The sequence below is a fragment of the Globicephala melas genome, chromosome 5 (genome assembly GCF_963455315.2).
Source record: "Globicephala melas chromosome 5, mGloMel1.2, whole genome shotgun sequence".
NCBI lineage: Eukaryota > Metazoa > Chordata > Mammalia > Artiodactyla > Delphinidae > Globicephala > Globicephala melas.
The window spans coordinates 110610622-110630927 of NC_083318.1; the positions used below are offsets into that span (position 1 = coordinate 110610622).

A 20306-nucleotide genomic window follows, 5' to 3' on the forward strand; every position below is an offset into this window, starting at 1 on the left:
CACATTACTGGAGTACTTGCCTTTGTTTGTTAGGGAAAAAAGGCCTTTCGGTACCAAACTGCTCATTTCATGTAGAGGAATGAATTACCCTTTGGACAAAAGGTGTCTGCTCTTCTCCCAACCTCACCACCATCTTGGGGACTCCAAGACTGGCCTTGGGACAGAAGTCCAGGCCTAGGGCTCTTGGAACTAGAAGCACAAACTCAAGCTCCTGGGATCAAAATCATGGTGCAGGTAACAGTCTCTCCTGCCCTCCACATTCCCAAGAGGCATGTGAATACACAGCAGCAGTAGCAGCAAAATATACCCTTTCCCAAAGTTAAAGCACTAACCCCAACCCCCAGGAGGCATACCCGGTTTCAGCAATGATTTCTGGGGCCACATAAGTCGGGGTGCCACAGACTGTGTATAAAGGGCCTTCTACCACAGTGGCCAGCCCGAAGTCTCCCAGTTTCAAAGACTTGGTCCCATCAGGATATTCACACACCTGGAACAGAAACCAGCCAATAATCAGAAGTCTTTTTTTTTTTTTTTTCTCAGTGATTGCAAGGGGGGGCCTTTGGAATTAGGCAGAAAGGACACAGATACATTTACTAACAAATCAAAAGAAATCTCTCCTTGTGATATTAACGGCATGGTTTATCTTTGTTGCTTCTTAAAGCTCTAATTTTTCTTTTTAGAGATTTTGCATGATTGTGTGAAATAGGAAAAAGACAATATTTCTACCTTTGCAAAAAGTTCCTTACCTAGGAGTATAATGAACATGTCTGCATGCTGAGGGGTGTAGGTGGCGGCTTACCTGGTTGGCTCGAGAGCCCTCTAGAACTTCTGTTGTGTGTTTCCTGAGCGCTGGGGGGGAGGGGGGATGTGAGAGCCTCAGAAATGTTTAGGAAGTGTCCACTGAAGCGCTAGGTGGTCTCCAACTTGCATGTTTAGTTTAGAAAATAAAATTAGAACTTGTTCTCTAGACAATGATGAATATAAATATTACATAGGGGAGAACCCTGGAAATTTAGAAAGAAGATGACTTTGGGGAGCAGACAGCCTGAGCTTGCATAACCAACCACTCCACCCATTTTCTGGTGATGTGACCTTTGAAAGTCTCTCACTCGCCCTGGGCAGGATTCTTCATCTGTGAAATGGGAGGACAGGGGTCCTTGGCTCATGGGGTTGGTGTGAGGATGAAATGAGATGAAGTACAGATCAGGACTTAATGAATGTTCCTTCCTTTCCTAGAAGGACTGGCTGATTAGATCAGGTAAATCATCATCTTGGAAAAGGTTTAACAATACTGATGAACATGTAACAACTTTTCTAGAAAGCACTGCAACCATACGTAAATTTCTTAATATCCTTCATAACCTTTGATCCTGTAAATCTACTTCTAAGAACCTGCTCTGAGGCAACAGAGATGGACCGAAAGGTTATACACAAGAATGCCAATATCAGAATTCATCTGTTTTTAAAAACTGGAAGCAACATAAATGGCCAACAGGGTAATGACTTAATAAATCATGGTAACTCCAATAAAGATGTTGAAAAAAAAAACCCAGACAAAAAAATAACCAAAAAAAAATAAATCATGGTAAATCCCTACAATGAAATATTATACAGTCACTAATAAGCACATTTCAAATAAATATTAATCATGGGAAATATTTACTATATTACATAAAATTTTTTTAAATATTCAAAATTATATATATGCTGTAACACCCCAAAATGTTAAGTTTATCTCTAGGTGGTAGCATTACAGGTTACTTTAATTTTCTTCTTTATACTTTTCAGTAGTTTCCAAAATGTTTACAATGAACATGTGCTGGTTCCATAATTCAGAAAAAATTAATTTTATATATAAGCAAACTTTCCTTATGGGATAAAAGTCCGGAAGTTACATTTTAAATGGATTGTTTTAGAAGCAAATGAGTGTGTGTGAGAACATAACTGAGATTTGACTGTAGGATTTTAACAAGCTGTCCATTTGCCTCTTGGACGTCCATTCTGAAAACACTCAATTTCAGAGGATAACTACAAAAACCTAACCTGTACTCACGTCATACCTTTCCTCTACTTTTACATTTTAAACATATTTTGTTTGTGTTTCCTTGTATTCTACCATGAACTGAATCAGATTTTCATCTAAACCACTACTTACGAAAGGAAGTGAAAAATTTAGCAAATTATGTTTTTTCAAGATAAGCATGTTTACAACATCATCCATTAGTCTGCTACTTAATGAGGGGGATGATTTATAAACTCCTCAATAAAAAGACATCAAGAACCTCCGGGCTTCCTCATGCCAGTGACCCCACCACCTTAATAGGCATTTTTTTAAGGATGACACTGAAATACCTTCCTAGCCTGTGATGTTCTCAGCAGTTTAAGAGGAGTATTTTTCACCTTAGTATTTTAATAACTGCTTCCATGTTGATGTACTAAATACCCATGCGCAGCATGCATCTTTATGACTTACAAGTTTCACAGGACTGATGATGAGGATTTGGAGTCCCTCACAGATAGTTATCATTCTGAGTCAGCCCACAACTCAGCAGAAACATAGTCAAAGCTACTAATGAGGCTTCCCTGGTGGCACAGTGGTTGAGAGTCCGCCTGCCGATGCAGGGGACACAGGTTCGTGCCCCGGTCCGGGAAGATCCCACGTGCCGCGGAGCGGCTGGGCCCGTGAGCCATGGCCACTGAGCCTGCGCATCCGGAGCCTGTGCTCCCCAACAGGAGAGGCCACAGCAGTGAGAGGCCCGCGTACCACCAAAAAAAAAAAGCTACTAATGATTCAGCCTAAAGCAACAGAAACCAGGTTCTTAGTCATGCTTAGTCTTAGGACGACTTTCCATCCGTTATGTTTAATATAAACATTAACAAGAACAATCTGAATTACAGTTAGAATTTATGATGCATTTACTGAAACCCAGACTTTAGAAATTCCCTGAGTAATTGCAGTGATAAGAACATTATAGCCAACATTATAATTCTAAATGTCTCTATCATGAGAGTAAAAAAAAAAAAGTTTTGTTAATGTCATTTTGTTTTTACAACTTTAAAATACACTCATTAGGTACATTTTTTAAAAACAGTGTTTATTTTAGACATTCAATTTAGGGATGCCTAGGGGTATTTAAGTGTTGTCAGATACTCCGAAGTCCCAGAAGTCCCGTTTTTCACATCCCCTATAAGGAATTCAGAGTCAGATGCAGGAGTATAAATAGAAAGGGACTGAACAGTCTATAATCGTTGAATTATGTTTGGGCAAGTGGTACTCCTTGGCTAAACATCAAAAGGGAAGTGTCATAAGGGCCAGACAAGCCTGGAATAATAATATTTTATCTGATTCATCTCTCCCCAATGCTAGACACAAAGGCAAATATGTGGAAGAGAACGTAAGTAAATTTCAAATCTTAGCTGGAGATTCTCTTCAAAGCAGGAAAAAAAAATATATATATATATACATCTATAAATCTACACATACACACACACACATTTATGACATTGCTGGGACTTCCCTGGTGGTGCAGTGGTTAAGAATCCTCCTGCCAACGGAGGGGGCACGGGTTCAATCCCTGGTCCAGGAAGATCCCACATGCTGCAGAGCAACTAAGCCCATGCACCACAACTAATGAGCCTGTGCTCTAGAGCCCACGAGCACAACTACTGAGGCCGTGTGCCATAACTACTGAAGCCCGCGTGCCTGGAGCCCGTGCTCCGCAGCAAGAGAAGCCACCGCAATGAGAAGCCTGCACACCGCAACAAAGAGTAGCCCTGCTCGCCGCAACTAGAGAAAGCCCACGTGCAGCAACAAAAACCCAATGCAGCCAAAATTTTTTTTTTTAATTTATGACATTGTTTTAAGAAACTGACACGGACACACACACGTGGCTTTAAGAGACTGGTTTTAAGAAAGAGGTGGCTAAACGCACAGGGACTCCAAAGGCCTTCTGTTCTGGCAGAGAGTTCAGTTCTCCCCAGTAACGCGCATCCTCGCAGGACTTGGGAGATTCCAATATTTTCCTAAATGCTGTCTCACTGCACTACTATAGTCACCCTGCTGGACAATTAGGAAGAGAACTTTTGTTCCAATTTACAGATGAGGAAACTGAGGCTCAGAAAACTCAAGTTACAAGCAGGCAGCCAAGGGGGGGCTCCAAACAAGACCACTGCCGTCCACCGCACCCTCCTGCGTCTAAAAGCCTGCACAGCCTGCAGACTCTCGGTGAGATCTGAACAGCCACCACTGTGAGAACTCCAGCCCTGCGGTGCTCAAAGGGCCCACCACAAGCTGAGAGATGCTGTCAAAAGTTGCTCTCAGAATGCAAAACTGAAATATGTGAGAAATGCAGATCCCACATACAAAGTGAATGCCACAAGCTCTCTAAATAAAATGTCAGCATCATGATTTAGCAGGACTTCAAATATGAGAAACCAACCCTCTTCTCTCCCCTGCCCCCAGAACTCCTGGAAACGTGGAATTTATCACTGGTCTCTCATAGTTAACTCTGACAGGGCACCGCCAGGCTGTAACTCACGGCATTAATGGCCACCCCTGTGCTCCCTGACACAGTGACCCATACATCTCTGCTGGCAGGGGTTTAAATTATGACACTGCTGCCAGAGGAGGGGATGCAAATCAGATGTCTGAATGCTCTGGTGTTCAAAGACCCAATTCTCTTTTAGCGTAGCAAGAGGTTGGCAGTCCCTCTGCGTATTTCCTTTCAGTGCCTCGATGGTACTTTTTCACGCCAACCTGCTGACTCTATCTAGGATCAGCCGAGGGGTCCAGTTAGGTTTCCAAAGGCAGGCACATATTCTACTTGGATATGCGCAGCTAAGGGTCTCCAAAGCCTGACCCCACGGCCCTTTCACGTCACACATTAGCCTCATCCCGACATCAGTTTTATCATCTCCCTTCTCTGCCCTTTGGGCAGCACAGCGGGGTTAGAGCAGGTCTCGGAGTGGGGCGGACATTCATCCAGGTGGGGCAGGTGGGGCAGGTGGGGCAGGTGAGGCACTCGATTCCAATCTCCTGCCTACATTCTGAGACTCATCCTAACGGGGACTGATGTCTCCAACTGCTATCTTCCCTTGATGCGTAACAGCAGAAGAGGATGAGGGGCGGTTTTCTGAGATTCTGCACACAGTAAGGAACTGTGAGTGGAAAAGAGGGGAAATGGGGTGAGAACGGAATCAGTGAGCTGGGCAACAGGCACCCTCGGGTTTACGGGGAAGCTCACTCACCCCTCCGCCACCCTCCTCGCCGGCTGGGCCCCCGCAGTCAGAGCCAGGCGGCGTGGGCACTGTGGTAACCACTAGTCCTCGGGCCCCGTGGCCCCGTGCTCTCAGAGAACGTCAATCACAGCGGCCACTGCGGTGACGTGGGCCGTGGAGAGCAGGGGCGTCCTCGTGAACACCTCGGCACTGTGTCTGGCTCTGCAGGGGGAAGCCTTGTCCCCTCTGACCCCGGCCAAGCTCCGTCAGTGGGGGAGGGGCGGGGCCAGCCCAGACCGCAGCCTCACGGTGCAGAAGCAGCCCTTCGAGAGGAGGGAACCCCACGCCCTCACGTCCACCCAGGGGCCTGGCTTACCGCTGCCTCCATTCCTCCTTAGAGTTCACATAACACATCTTGTTTTATAGAGCAGGGGTGTTTACTTTCCTAATAGGAACAAACAGAAATGAAACATATTCCCTCAAGGCAGGAGACAGTAAGAAAAAAAACCTCACATACTTTTTAAGTGGACACTGGGAAGTTATCAAATGGTATTAACCAAAAGGCGAAATGGATACCCTGGATTAGCAGAAAGCCCCAGGATGGCCCCAAAGCCTAGTCCATTCAGTTGTTATTTGCGTGCTGGGCGTATGAGGCAGGCTGTGGAGACCTGTGTTTGAGGGCCAGCTGCTGGCGACCTCATGACCATGGTGGTCAGTCACCAGCCGTCTACCCACGTCCACTGTGTGCTTCCTCGGCCCTGGGGATATAAAGTAATCGAAACACAGACCTTGCCCCGTTAGTGCTTACGACCTAGAGAAGACAACAGACAAGTAAACGATAAAATCACTGCACCACGGCAAGTGCAGCAAAAACCAGAGGTGGCCATGACTGACTCTGCCCAGGGAGCCTGGGGTGATATCAAGAAGACAGGCCTCGGGCTTCCCTGGTGGCGCAGTGGTTGAGAGTCCACCTGCCAATGCAGGGGATGCGGGTTCGTGCCCCGGTCCGGGAGGATCCCACATGCCACGGAGAGGCTGGGCCCGTGAGCCATGGCCGCTGAGCCTGCGCGTCCGGAGCCTGTGCTCCTCAACGGGAGAGGCCACAACAGTGAGAGGCCCGCGTACCGCAAAAAAAAAAAAAACAAAACAAAAAGGAGACAGGCCTTGCTCAGTATCTTACAAGATGAACGTGTTTGCCACGTTGCTGGGGGAGAGGATGCTGCAAACAGAGACCAGTGTGGACACCAACGATGAGGTGTAATGCTGCTGAGGAAGTCAAGTCTTCACCAACTCCTGGACCCGGGGAAACCTGTGCTTGGATGCACACGATATGGGAGACTCAGATAGGCTCACCTGCCAAGCAGTAACGATGACGATGGTGACGCTCAGCCCTGAAAGGTGGAAACAGAGAAGCCAAGAGTCCTGTGTGCGTTTGGGAGACGTGTGTGTGCAGAACTCCCAAATCGCCTTCTCTAAAATTTCTCTACAATGTAGACACGAGGACTGTCCCCATTAGCAATGTTTGGTTTGAAGGCCACCATGAGGTGAGTTAAATATGGCTTGAAGGTGAGTGCCATGCTGGCCAGATGGGTAGGGAAGAGAGTAACAGAAGAGGCTGGAAAGGTAAACTGGAACCAGATTATGAAGCTGAGTGCATATCAGAATAAGACTTTCAACAGGACAAATGAGACTTTTAAACAAGAAAAGTTAGCATATCTGGGTCTCAATTTCCATATCTGTAGAGCTGAAATGAATGGACTAGATCATTTCCAAAGTTCCATCCTGCACAGAAATGAACGCTTGTGTTCTACTGCTGTCTCCTACAAGCCTCTAATTCTGTTTCTGTCTCCAATTTATTCTTCCGAATTTTTTGCCTCATAAAATAATTTTCCTGCTCACCTTTCTTCAGTTAGCACCATCCATCAAATCGTAAATGAAAATATGTTTTCTAATGTCTGGTAAACAGTAAATGCAGAAGTGCAGATCAATTCGAGAAATCCATTAACATTTTATGGTCATTGACTTGAGTCAGGCTGATTTTCTAGATTTAAATTCTCTCAGCCCCATATCTGCAGGGTTGGTATAGACTTTAAAATGTCATTGGGGCTTCCCTGGTGGTGCAGTGGTTGAGAGTCTGCCTGCTGATGCAGGGGACATGGGTTCGTGCCCCGGTCCGGGAAGATCCCACATGCCGCGGAGCGGCTGGGCCCGTGAGCCACGGCCGCTGAGCCTGCAGGTCCGGAGCCTGTGCTCCACAACGGGAGAGGCCAAAACAGTGAGAGGCCCGCGTACCGCAAAAAAAAAATTAAAATAAATAAAATAAAATGTCATAGTCTGCATATGATTGTTCGCATGCAATTACTGTCACTTTAAAGGGAGAGAGACCTGAGTTGGAACAGAAAAGGCAGAGATGACGTACCAAGAGGTTCTCTGGCTTGATGTCTCTGTGTACAATGCTGAGGGCATGGAGGTACCTGAGGGCGTTGGCCAGGTTGTACACCATGGCACTGCCATCTCTCTCAGTGTACTTGGTTGAAGAAGTAATTGCATCAAAGAGATCTCCACCCTAAAGGACACATAAAAGAACATATCAAAACATCGACAGTGGGGACTTCCCTGGTGGCACAGTGGTTTAGACTCTGCACTCTCAATGCAGAAGGCCAAGGTTCGATCCCTGGTCCGGGAACTAGATCCCACATGCATGCCGCAACTAAGAGTTTACATGCCACAACTAAGGCACCTGCGTGTCACAACTAAGGAGCCCATCTGCCATAACTAAGACCCAATGCAACCAAATAAATAAATAAATAAATATTAAAAAAAACAAAACAAAACATCAACAGTGGCAGTTCTATGAAGGTATCAAAGAAAGCTCATCAGCCTGGAGTAGATGAAAAAAATGACACAAGTGCCACTAAAATTGATGGTTATAAATAATGCAAGTTTCAAGGTAGCAAAACACTTTTCCAATTAGGTCCTTCAAGAATATTGTAAGTCTTGGGATTTGTCATCAATGAATTCTCTTGAAATCTCTCCATCCTCTTACTTTGACCAATTCCATCACCAGAAAAAGCTCAGTAGCTGTTTCCATCTCCTCAACCAGCATGATGATATTTGGATGTTTCACTCTGCGCAGTATCGACACTTCGTTCTCAATCAGATGCTCCTGTCAAAAAGGGTTTAGAGAGGTAGATCAGAAATTACAGAACCCTCTGCTCTATCCCTGTGCTCTGGAGGACAACACAGGCTGTAGATCTGACACTGAAGGAACAGAGACAAACCACACCCTGGCCCAGCTGGTGTCCCTAGGGACAGGACAAGTCAGCGTGACACCTCATTGTAACTAACAGAAAGACATCCTTCAATACATCCCTCGAGAACTTCCCTGGTGGCGCAGTGGTTAGGAATCCGCCTGCCAATGCAGGGGACACAGGTTTGAGCCCTGGCCCGGGAAGATCCCACATGCCTCAGAGCAACTAAGCCTGTGCGCCACAACTCCTGAGCCCACGTGCCACAACTACTGAGCCTGCGTGCCACAACTACTGAAGCTCACGCGCCTAGGGCTCGTGCTGTGCAACAAGAGAAGCCACCATAATGAGAAGCCCGCACACCGCAAAGAACAGTAGCTCCCACTCACCGCAACTAGAGAAAGCCCACACGCAGCAACAAAGACCCAACACAGCCAAAAATAAAATAAATAAATAAATTTATTTAAAAAAATACATCCCTCAAAAGGCTCGGCATGCTATCTGGCACATGAAACACACTCCTTCCTGTCTCTTCTTTATTTCTAACACCTTAAGAGGTTGTGATGCTATGAAAGCTTGTGTACGCCACACTGTGCTTTGCAGTTCAGCTGGAATCACTTCTCCCTTTCAGTATACACTCAGAAATAAAGACTAGGCATATAAGGAAATTTGGCATGCTTATGGGATACAACTTCTAGCATTACAAACATTTTTAGTTTTAAAACTATTACCAATATGAATTTGAATTTCATGTTGAAATTCATAACAAAGAAACTTTCTTCTTCTATGATTGGGTATGAAATCATTCACCAGATGGATGTTCCTTATCATCTTGTATTTCAGAAATCAGGAAACATATAGTACCATGGGGACCACTATTCTCATTTTAACTCTAACCACTTCTCTGAAAATACCACCTGATTATCAGTCCTGGTGAGTAATGCAGTTGAGATCAGCACTGTAGCAAAACATTTACTCACGGCATTATTATTTTCAATACACCAACCCATGAATCATGAGCAACAATTGGTCTATTTTAGTATGAGACATTAAAACCTCTCAACAATGTCATATTTGTTAATCCTCATTAACTGTAATAATAAATTGTTTAGAATTTAGGAAATGCTCTGTAAAAATTGCTAATTGCCCTATTACACACTCTAGGTTTTCAAATATAGCAAAATTTACCTTATAAGGGCTATCATTTGCTACCTAAATATTCAATACACATATATGCATATATTCATATTATATGTTCGCGCGCGCGCGTGTGTGTGTGTGTGTGTGTGTGTGCACTTCCCTCTTACAGCCCCTTTTGCCTCCTTTGCTCTCATGAATTTCAACTAAATTTAGTGTTCTGCTGCAGTAGTAAGATAATTATCTCTAGTTCAGGATACCATTTATGGTTCCTCTCATCTTCATGCATCCATGTATACGTGTATTTTTACTCACAGCCATCTCAAATGCTTTTCGACAACAGGTGGAAGTATGAATTATAACAGATGAATAACCAACATTCAGAGAAAATCTGTTGCTGGCTGCTGCTCATGGTGGGCGGTGTTTCTCTAGCATTGAATGCACTGTGTTTGTCCAGGTAGTCACTCAGTAAATGCTGGAAAATGACAGTGCAAATGCTGAACCAACAATGGGGGAAAGAAAAGAACCAACATGATCTAGGAATCTAGTCACTATCTGTCAGTCGCTGTGCAAGGTACTTGTGTAATGTCTTAACGCTTATCCTTAGAACAGTCCTTGGAGGCAGGGTGCACACCTAGGGTCCTGACATCCCAGTCCACATTTTTTGTACTGTACAATATCACCTTTCAAAGGGGGAGGCTTCAGTCAAAGTTGTAATTTTTCAAAATGACAGCTGCAAAGCTGACACTATTCAATTCCTTGAAAAGATAGGAACTAGAGGTAGTCTCACACCAACTTGGGAGTCAAGGCAGAACCACACCAGGCTTTGTACAGAAGAGAATCTATGCCCATTAATGAGCAGGACTGGGAAGACTTAGACTGGCTTTGGAGTCAGCAGACAGGGAAGAACAGTGGTTCTCAGAACCTAGTCAACCACAGCTGGGAGGCCACAGGGCCCCCTACGTGGTTCCAGTCTCACAGGGCAGCAGCAGTAGGCAGCAACAGAGCCCGGGTCCCTCCCAAGGGAAGCAGCTGTGCAGCCAACTCCTCGTGGCCACAGAGACAAAGGAAAGATGCAGCAAACCCTCCACATTTGTACACCTGTTTAGAAGCCTTTGGCTCATCTGTGCCAACCATGTCCTTAATCACAGTAACAAGCAGAGGCAGATGTACCTTTGTGAACATGTAAAGGCAACCAAATGAGTTTATTTCACTCTGTGTGAAGCCGAGACGACATGGTAGTAAAATGGGTGTTTGATTTTTAAGCTAAGTGGAACTATCACGTCAGTTCTCCTCCCTCCTCCCCATTTCCCCCAGGTTGGGAGAGTCTTTAAATTTACCTCTCTTCAGGGGCTCGGTCTGTGATGCTAATTTAGAGTGACATACGTAAAATAATCCCCATCACCAGTACCCCAAGAATTCTCTCAAATTGGAGCTAAAATAAGGAGTCTACCACATACGGAGACCACACCTCCCCCAAGTTATCTTTTTCATTAAAAGGCACAACAGAGAGTCTTCTGAGACGCATTGTGGAACTTCTCCCAGGGCCTCTGGGCAGTGTCACATTTCAAACATTAAGTGAATACTGCAACATTTTCTCCACCATTATTTATTATCTCAGCTTACTGTATGCTACTCAACAATGGCTAGTATTCTATGCACATAGTGAAGGTTTTTGCTGGGATGTGGGAGTTATTAGCCTTTGTTTCCCAACCTCTGACGATGCATGTAAATACGTCTTTGAAGGAACAATCCTCTTTTTAATGTAAACCATCTTCAGAAGCAAAACAAAACAATGCACAAAAATCTTTCCAAACGTTATCTTCCTATTTCTTATGCAACCTGTATGTAATCTTTGTTTCTAATATATAAAAATGCTCTCTAGGTTACATTTTCCAGGGAAATATTTCTAAATACAATGTGAACATCACTTTTGTCTTGAACTGCACTGAACTTGCATTATTCAGTCATCTACCATTATTTATGTTAAGTGATTCATGATTCTAACTCCAAATAATTTACACATGAATCATTTCATGGCGGTGTTCCACGGTTTTGTATGTGAGAGTAAATGACAAAGAAAACTGCTCACTTGGCAAAGGATACCGTCCTATCCTTGGCCAGGGTGGTTTTTAACTGACAAAAGAGAGAGAGAGAGAGAGAGAGAGACAGCCAGAGAGAAACAGATTCACGGAATAAACAGCTCTCTCAAACCAAACGAATCATCTTGTCTCCAGTCCTTCCCTCCAGTGTCCTTTGTCTCACTGAATGAACCTGGCTGCCCAGAGCAGACAGGAATTCCACCGGGACCCTCCTTCCTGCATCCTCCTGCACAGCCAATCAATCACCGATCCCTGCCAGGTCAGCCTTCTCCATAGCCTCGGGATATATCCATTCCCATTTTATCCCTTTTGCCAATCTCTTATCTAGACCTCCAGGCACTTACACAGGCGGGTTTTGTCTGGAGCTCTCTTTCCCCGCTTCTTGGTGAACTCCTATTTACCCCTCAGCACCACATGAGACCTCACCTCCTCCAGGTGGCCTCCCCTGCTCAACTGTGACTGGATTAGGAGCCCCTCGAATTTGTTCTCAGTGCCCCTGTGCCCTGCTCCAACCACAGCCCTCACCCTGCTGTCCCGGAGCTTTCTGTTTACCTCGCCCTCCAGCAACTAGCACAGTCCGTTCTGAAGTGCTCAAGAAAGTGGAAGACATAAACACATCATGCCTGCTCTCGGTCAACAGTGGCTTTACAGCTGGTATATATATTGTGGGGTGAGTACTGCTGAGGATCATGCAGTGAGAGAGATGAGATGCTCAGATCTACATGTAATTTCTGCGGTAGATGAGTGTGGTTGGTTGAATAACGGCCACACAAAGTTACCAAGCCTTAACGCCTGGAACTTGTTAATATTACTGTATTTGAAAAAATGTCTTTGGAGATGTGATTAAAGATACTGCAACGAAGAGATAACAGTGGATTATCTGGGTGCCATCACAAGTGTCTTTATGAGACAGAGGCAGAGGGAGATTTCACAGACAAAAGAGGAAAAACACACACACACAGAAGAGAGGGAGGTGAAGACGGAGGCAGGGTTTGGAGTGATGTGGCCACAAGCCAAGGAATACTGTCAGCCACCAGAAGCTACTTAGAATCAAGGTACAGATTCTCCCCTAAAGCTTCCAGAGGGAGTGTGCATTTCAGACTTAGCCGCCAGAACTGTGAGAAAATAAATTTCCGTTGTAAGCCACTAAGTTTGTGGTAATTTATTCCAACAGCCTCAGGAAACTACTACAATATACATTTGGATTTATGTCCTGCCTGGACCCATATCATGTAGATAATGAATGCAGAACTCCGGGAAGAGAAGGAAGGACCACTTCTAAGCACCACAACAGAAAGCTCAGGGCTTCACACACTATGGGAATTCAATAAATATTTAGAATGAATATTATTTAGAATACCAAACTTGGAAGAATTCTTAAATTTACAAACACCATAGCCTTCTCAAAAGCCTCCTTAAATTTGGCCCCAAGGTAGATCTTGCAAAAATCTCCTACGTGGCATGTAAATCAATAAAGTTACAACACTCCTTCACAACATACACAAAAATAAACTCAAAATGGCTTAAAGACTTAAACATAAGACAGGACACCATAAAACTCCCAGAAGAGAACACAGGCAAAACATTCTCTGACATTAATAATAGCAATGTTTTCTTAGGTCAGTCTCCCAAGGCAATAGAAATAAAAGCAAAAATAAACAAATGGGACCTGATTAAACTTATAAGCTTTTGCACAGCAAAGGAAACCATAAACTAAACAAAAAGACAACCTACGGACTGGGAGAAAATATCTGCAAAAACGATGCGACCAATGAGGATTTAATTTCCAAAATATATAAACAGCTCATACAACTCAATAACAAAATAACAAACAACCCAATCAAAACATGGGCAGAAGACCTAAACAGACATTTCTCCAAAGAAGACATACAGATGGCCAATAGGCACATGAAGGGATGCTCAACATCACTAATTATCAGAGAAACGCAAATCAAAACTACATTCAGGTATCACTTCACATCAGTCAGAATGGCCATCATTAAAAAGTCTACAAATAATAAATGCTGGAGAGGGTGTCAAGAAAAGGGAACCCTCATACACTGTTGGTGGGAATTTAAATTGGTGCAGCTACTACGGAGAACAGTATGGAGGTTCCTTAAAAAACTAAAAATAGAGTTACCGTATGATCCAGCAATCCTACTCCTGGGCATATATCCAGAGAAAACTCTAATTTGAAAAGATGATGCAGCCCAGTGTTCATAGCAGCACTATATACTATAGCCAAGACATGGAAGCAACCTAAACGTCCATCAAAAAATGAATGGATAAAGAAAATGTGGTACATATATACAAGGGAATATTACTCAGCCATAAAAAGAATGAAATAATGCCATTTGCAGCAACATGGATGGACCTAGAGATTACCATACTAAGTGAAGTAAGTCAGACAGAAAAAGACAAATACCATATGATATCACTTACATGTGGAATCTAAAATATGACACAAATGAACGTATCTACAAAACAGAAACAGACTCGCAGATATAGAAAACAAACTTATGGTTACCAAAGGGGAAAGGGGGTGGTAGAGGGATAAATTAGGAGTTTGGGATTAACAGATACAAGCTACTACATATAAAATACTGGGTTGGCCAGAAAGTTTGTTTGGTTTAAAGTAAAAATAAAAGACACATTCTTCATTTTCACGAAGAACTTTACTGAACAACAGATTCAGTAACCGAAAGAACTTTTTGGCCAAACCAGTAGATAAACAACCAGGTCCTACTATATAGCACAGGGAACTACTGTATATTCAATATCTTGTAATAACCTATAATGAAAAAGAATATGAAAAAAAATACGTATGTATAACTGAGTCTCTTTGCTGTAAACCAGAAACTAACACAACATTATAAATCAATTTAAGAAAATCTCCTACTGAGGGACTTTCCTGGTGGTCCAGTGGCCCACACTCCCAGGGCAGGGGGCCCAGGTTCGAACCCTGGTCAGGGAACTAGATCCTGCATGCATGCCGCAACTAAGAGTTTGTATGCTGCAACTAAGAGTCCGCATGCTGCAATGAAGATCCCGTGTGCCACAATGAAGACTCAGCACAGCAAAAATAAATAAATAATAAATAAATAAATATTTTTTTAAAAGAAAAAGAAAACTTCCTACTTGGAAGAACCCAACATGCTTTCCATCTTCTGGGCCTCTACTCAGGCTGCGCTGGCCGCCTCAAAAGCTTTTCTGTCATTACTGCCTACTCAAGCCGTACCTACTGCTCAAATCCAGCTCGAATGCTTCTTGCTCTAAGGCATCTCCACTGAGCACCTACTTCTCTCTCATGTGCTACCCTGAACTCCCATAACACTTTTACGGAACTGGTATTGTTAAATTACCTTATTCCTAGCACAGTATCTTGCACAAACATCAAATGTTAGGTAAACAAGTGAATTAATCTTGTACATTACAGAAAAGCAAACAGAAAACCAGAGGTTAAGAATTTTCCCCAGGTTCTTATTATAGGAACAAATGCATAAGTTGAACTTGGAGAGGGATCATGGTAGATTGGCCAGTGTAGACTGGCTGTGCAACCGACTAGCCCAAAGGTCCAATCACTGCTCTGCTTCTGTGTGACTTTTGGGAAGCTATTTAATTTGAATTTCTGTTTCTTTATCTGTAAAATCAGTACATCTGTTTTGCAAGTCATTAAAGATAATGTGCAAAATTTCTATATGTCCAAGCCTGGATAGATAATACATTTTGATAAATGGATAGATAATACATTTTGGATAGATAATACATTTTGATAAGTGGCTGATATTATTTTCATCATTATTACTTTTCTGTATACAACCCACAAGGCAGAGGTAACGAACGATGCCCCCGAAGAGTGGCTGAATACCTCCCCTTAGATTTTGTTTTAAAAAAGCAAATTCTGGGCTTCCCTGGTGGCACAGTGGTTGAGAATCTGCCTGCCAATGCAGGGGACACGGGTTCGAACCCTGGCCTGGGAAGATCCCACATGCCGCGGAGCAACTGGGCCCGTGAGCCACAACTACTGAGCCTGCGCATCTGGAGCCTGTGCTCTGCAACGAGAGGCCGCAACAGTGAGAGGCCCGTGCACCGCGATGAAGAGTGGCCCCTGCTGCCAAAAAAAAGCAAATTCTCTATATCAATTTTTTTCCTAAATATAAACTTTAGTGGAAAAATCTACCTATTTAGAACAAAACAAGTATGGGATTAACAGATACAAACTACTTTACATAAAACAGATAAGTAACAAGGATTTACTGTATAGCACAATTATATTTAATATCCTATAATAACCTATAATGAAATATAATCTGAAAAAATTACTGAACCACTTTGCTGTACAACTGAAACTAACACAATATTGTAAGTCAACTATTCTTCAGTTTTTTTTAAAGTTTTAACATTATAATTTTATATAGTCAATGTGGAAATAATTGTTCAAATAAGCAAAATATAAGGATGGAAATAAGTATATGATCGTGAATTATAAAAATAAATGACATTCAATAACAAAGAAAAATAAGATCCAAATGTTTGAAGTGACCTATTCATTTGCCTTCAACACTTAGTGTACCAGACTGAATTTTTTTGCATAAAGATTTTTTTTTCAACTACTGAGACAGCTGCTTAAATTTTAATCACGTAAACAATATCCTTACCAGAGCAATTATTTTTAAACTTTTTTGAAAAAATACTTTAATACAGTTGTTTAGAACATGGCTCCCCAAATTATGACACATTCTGCTTAAATCACACAATATCAGATACAAAGAGCAACACCTACGTACATATGGAGACAGGCTTTGCAGCTGAAAATGTAATAAAATTGTTAGCACAATAACTGAAAACACACAGAATTATTTAAAGAAAATTACATTTAGAAAAACCTTATTCAAAGAAAAGGGGGGCATTTTGTACAGACTCTGCTTCATTAGCTGTCACAATGTAGTAAAAAAAAAAAAAAGTGTACGACAAATTTGTCTATTGGATTTTCCATTCTGGGTCTCTGAGAAGACTCTTCTAACACTGTATCATAATATTTTAAGTTTCCCGTTAAAAATACACAATTTTGTAAATGTCTGATGAAGAATAGTTTTAGGAGTTCCATAAATATAAAACCACTACTATCACATCAAATCCTCCTAGCTATAACTTCTGAATTCCTCTGGCATATTAATAATATTGACAGTTAACACATGTTAAATTCTTGTTATATACTGGTACTTTTCTACATGTTTTCTATGCCTTAATTCAATTAATTCACAATAACCTATGCCTTCCATATTATTAACAACTGCATTTGATAGGAAGAAACAGAGGCACAGAGGGGTTAACTAATTTTTCCAAGGTCACACAGCAAAAAGAGGCAGAGCCACGATTAAACTTTACACAATCTGGCTCTAGAGTAATACTGTTCAATAGAAATGTGATCCGCATATGTGAATTTAAGTTTTCTAGTAGCCATGTTAAAAAATATAAAAAGTAGGTAAAATGTATAACTCATTTAACCCCATATATCCAAGATATTATCATTTCAACATGTAATCAAATACAAAAGATATTAATGAAGTATCTTACATTCTTCTTTCTGCATTAAGTCTTCAAAATCTGTTGTGTTTTACACTGAGAGTACATTTCAGTTCAGACTGGCCATACTTCAAGTGCTCAGCACCACAAGCGCGAGGAACTCAGAGTTGGACCATGAGATCTAGAGCCTTCTCTCTCTTTTTTTCAATTAATTAATTAATTTATTTATTTTTGGCTGTGTTGGGTCTTCGTTGCTGTGCCTGGGCTTTCTTTAGTTGCGGCGAGCAGGGGCTACTCTTCATTGCGGTGCACGGGCTTCTCATTGCGGTGGCTTCTCTTGTTGCAGAGCATGGGATCTAGGCACACAGGCTTCAGTAGTTGTGGCTCGCGGGCTCTAGAGTGCCAGCTCAGTAGTTGTGGTGCACAGGCTTAGTTGCTCCACAGCATGTGGGATTTTCCCAGACTAGGGCTCGAACCCGTGTCCCCTGCATTGGTAGGTGGATTCTTAACCACTGCGCCACCTTCTAGGGAAGGCCCTAGAGCTTGCTCTCTTAACTGCTATGCTACTTGCCAGAAAGGAATCTAAAAAGGTCTTTGTCATCACTATTGTAGAATATTTATCCTTTCAAATATAGTTGAAATGGCAGTAATCTAGCAGCATTCTATCATTTGATTTTTTTTCCCAGTCCCATCTTCAGAGTAGGACAGAGAAAAAAGTTCATCCATTTGGGGAGACAATCCATGGTGTTTCTGCACATCCCACATCATCGTTAGTTACAAACTATCTTTCCAAGTATGTCTGTATAGCAAACACCCTTGGAACACAGAGACAGGGTCTCCCCCAGGGGTGGACGGCGATTTGTTTCCTGACCATGATAATAAAAATAATGCTCTCCTCTGGGGCAGAGGCTGGGTAGGATGCTAGTGGCCGCCTCATAAGATTGGGGGGGTTCCTAAGCTTGGGGGTCCTCCACTGTGACACAAACCCACTGTGTGGACAGCATCCAGCTGGGCCCCTCTGCATCACTTCTGTGGGCTTTGGGAACCAGTGCAAGCATGGAGCTCATGCTAGCTGCTGTGGCACCGGTAGTAGTTTTTGTCTCTGACCCAGGAATCTTGTGTCTTCTGCCACATCTACAAAGCTGGAAGGCTAATTTCTTAGTTTGAAAAGTCTCAGAACCCTCACAGTTCTTGAGGCACCTTTTGTGTGTTGCTGGGTTTTGATATAGACATCTCCCAGAGAGAAGAACTTGTATTTTTCAATGGTTAGGACAGAGATCAAATCAATTTACTGTTTTAGGATTAAGGTTTCTGAAAAATGGCAGGGGAAAAAAAAGCTTGATAAGGTTTCCCCCGCTACTATCAGCAATACTATCCTATAATGATCTTGTCAAATCACCACTTAAATTCCTTCACCGCAGTAAACATCTCTAAGTTTTTTCGGTTTCTTTTACAAAACAGTTATGTATACTGTACCTTTCCACAACATTTGGCTTTGTCTATAATCTTTAGGGCAAACTCCTTTCCTGTGGACCTATGGAATAATCAGAGGAAGGCCATTTAAAGACATAAATCAAAGACACCATCCATCCTGATTTCCTCTACAGCACAGACCCAGGGAAAAAAGAGTGGCTTCCTTCTCTATACGCCAGGGAGGATGCTGAGTGGGGTCAGGGAGAAAAATACCCACAAAAGATTTTTTTAAAACCCACAAAGCCACACTGTCAATCTCCTTTTATAAGTATTAATCATTACAATATTAAGTAACTCACATATTTAAAGTATTTAAATTCTGTTGTATCAGACTTGGACAAGAAGCTGTTCTTCCATACTTAAATCTCAAAAATAGTTCTCTTAAGAGACAGAATAAAATTAAGAAAAATGAATCAAAGTAACAGAAAATTTTCTTTTATCAATGTCTTTACATGAGTCCATTAGTCACTAATTAGCCCATAATTCAAAACTGAAAAGTCCCTAGACTTTCAGTTTCTATTTCTCAGCCAAAACTCCACTTAGGATCTGGTGCCACCTTATCCACACCTTTAAACGTCCATATCTGGTACTAGAGATGTCATTCATTTGACACAAGAGTCCTGATGTTGTTATTTAACTTTTAATCACCTTCAGTATAATTTAATCTGAACATGTCAAAAATACATCTTTTAGAATAGGAAAGCAGTTCAAGAAAGAACACTGTGGTATTCTTGGAATAGGTTAGCTCTCTCAAGCACAAGCTGCTTGTGCCAGGGGGTCACGGTACACGCTGATGAGACCGACCTTGGAAGAATAACTTTTATTTAAACTGCTTCTCCATAACAGAAACCAAACACTGCCTCAGATTTCTAATGAGTCTTCAGATGTCATATTTTAGATGCTTGTTGCTTGAGCAGCAATCTGTGTACCAGAGCTAAGCAGAGGGGCTTAGAAGACAGCGAGCTACTTTGTGTACCGTATAAGGAGCAGTAAAGCTTCACTGGAGATGTAGCAGAACAGGAAAACTGTAGTCACCAGAACTTTCTGGAAAACTCCCCCTCACCCATCTCCCACCACCACAACAAAAATTACCACTTAGAACAGCTAGAGTAACAGGCTATAAACACAAAGACTCTAATCTGAGTCTTTTCCAGTTTTAATATTGTTTACAAAAGGCCTGGAATGTAAAAGAATGGATTTGTTACCATATGAGAAAATAGGACCTTAAACGAAATAAGGCTGGACAAGCAAAAATATAATTTTAATATGAGCAAAAGTTGGCTGATTCTGATATTGAATAAAGTCAGAGCTCATGTATCCTGAACTACTGATAATATGCAATTAATTATTAGCTGAGAGGGTTAATGACTTAATATAAGTACAGCACTGAGAACAGAGCCTGGCACAGATAAGCACTATAGGAGATTTTTTTTTTTTTTTTAAATGAATCGTACTCTTTCCCATTTTTCTCTGGCTCATGGATGAGACCTGATATATCTCCCAAAGTACAAAGCAGGTTTATATTCTGCATGTATACATACATTTTCCCCTGTCAAGTTGCCTGTGGGCATGCAAAACACTAGCCCTAAGAGTAGACTCTTTA

The 20306-nt window shown here is 42.3% G+C and overlaps 1 protein-coding gene across 10 annotated transcripts in view; it reads right to left on the reverse strand.

Annotated features, from left to right (window-relative positions):
- The window catches only part of DCLK2 (doublecortin like kinase 2), a 277071-nt gene that overhangs the window by 14545 nt on the left and 242220 nt on the right, over positions 1-20306 (reverse strand). For all 10 annotated transcript variants that reach the window (XM_030878194.3, XM_030878193.3, XM_030878189.3 and 7 more), the window contains 4 exons: positions 18707-18764; positions 8264-8383; positions 7637-7783; positions 354-487 (listed from right to left, as the gene is read on the reverse strand). In XM_030878194.3, the coding sequence (XP_030734054.1) occupies positions 354-487; positions 7637-7783; positions 8264-8383; positions 18707-18764 (459 nt within the window). The remainder of the gene's footprint in view (positions 1-353; positions 488-7636; positions 7784-8263; positions 8384-18706; positions 18765-20306) is intronic.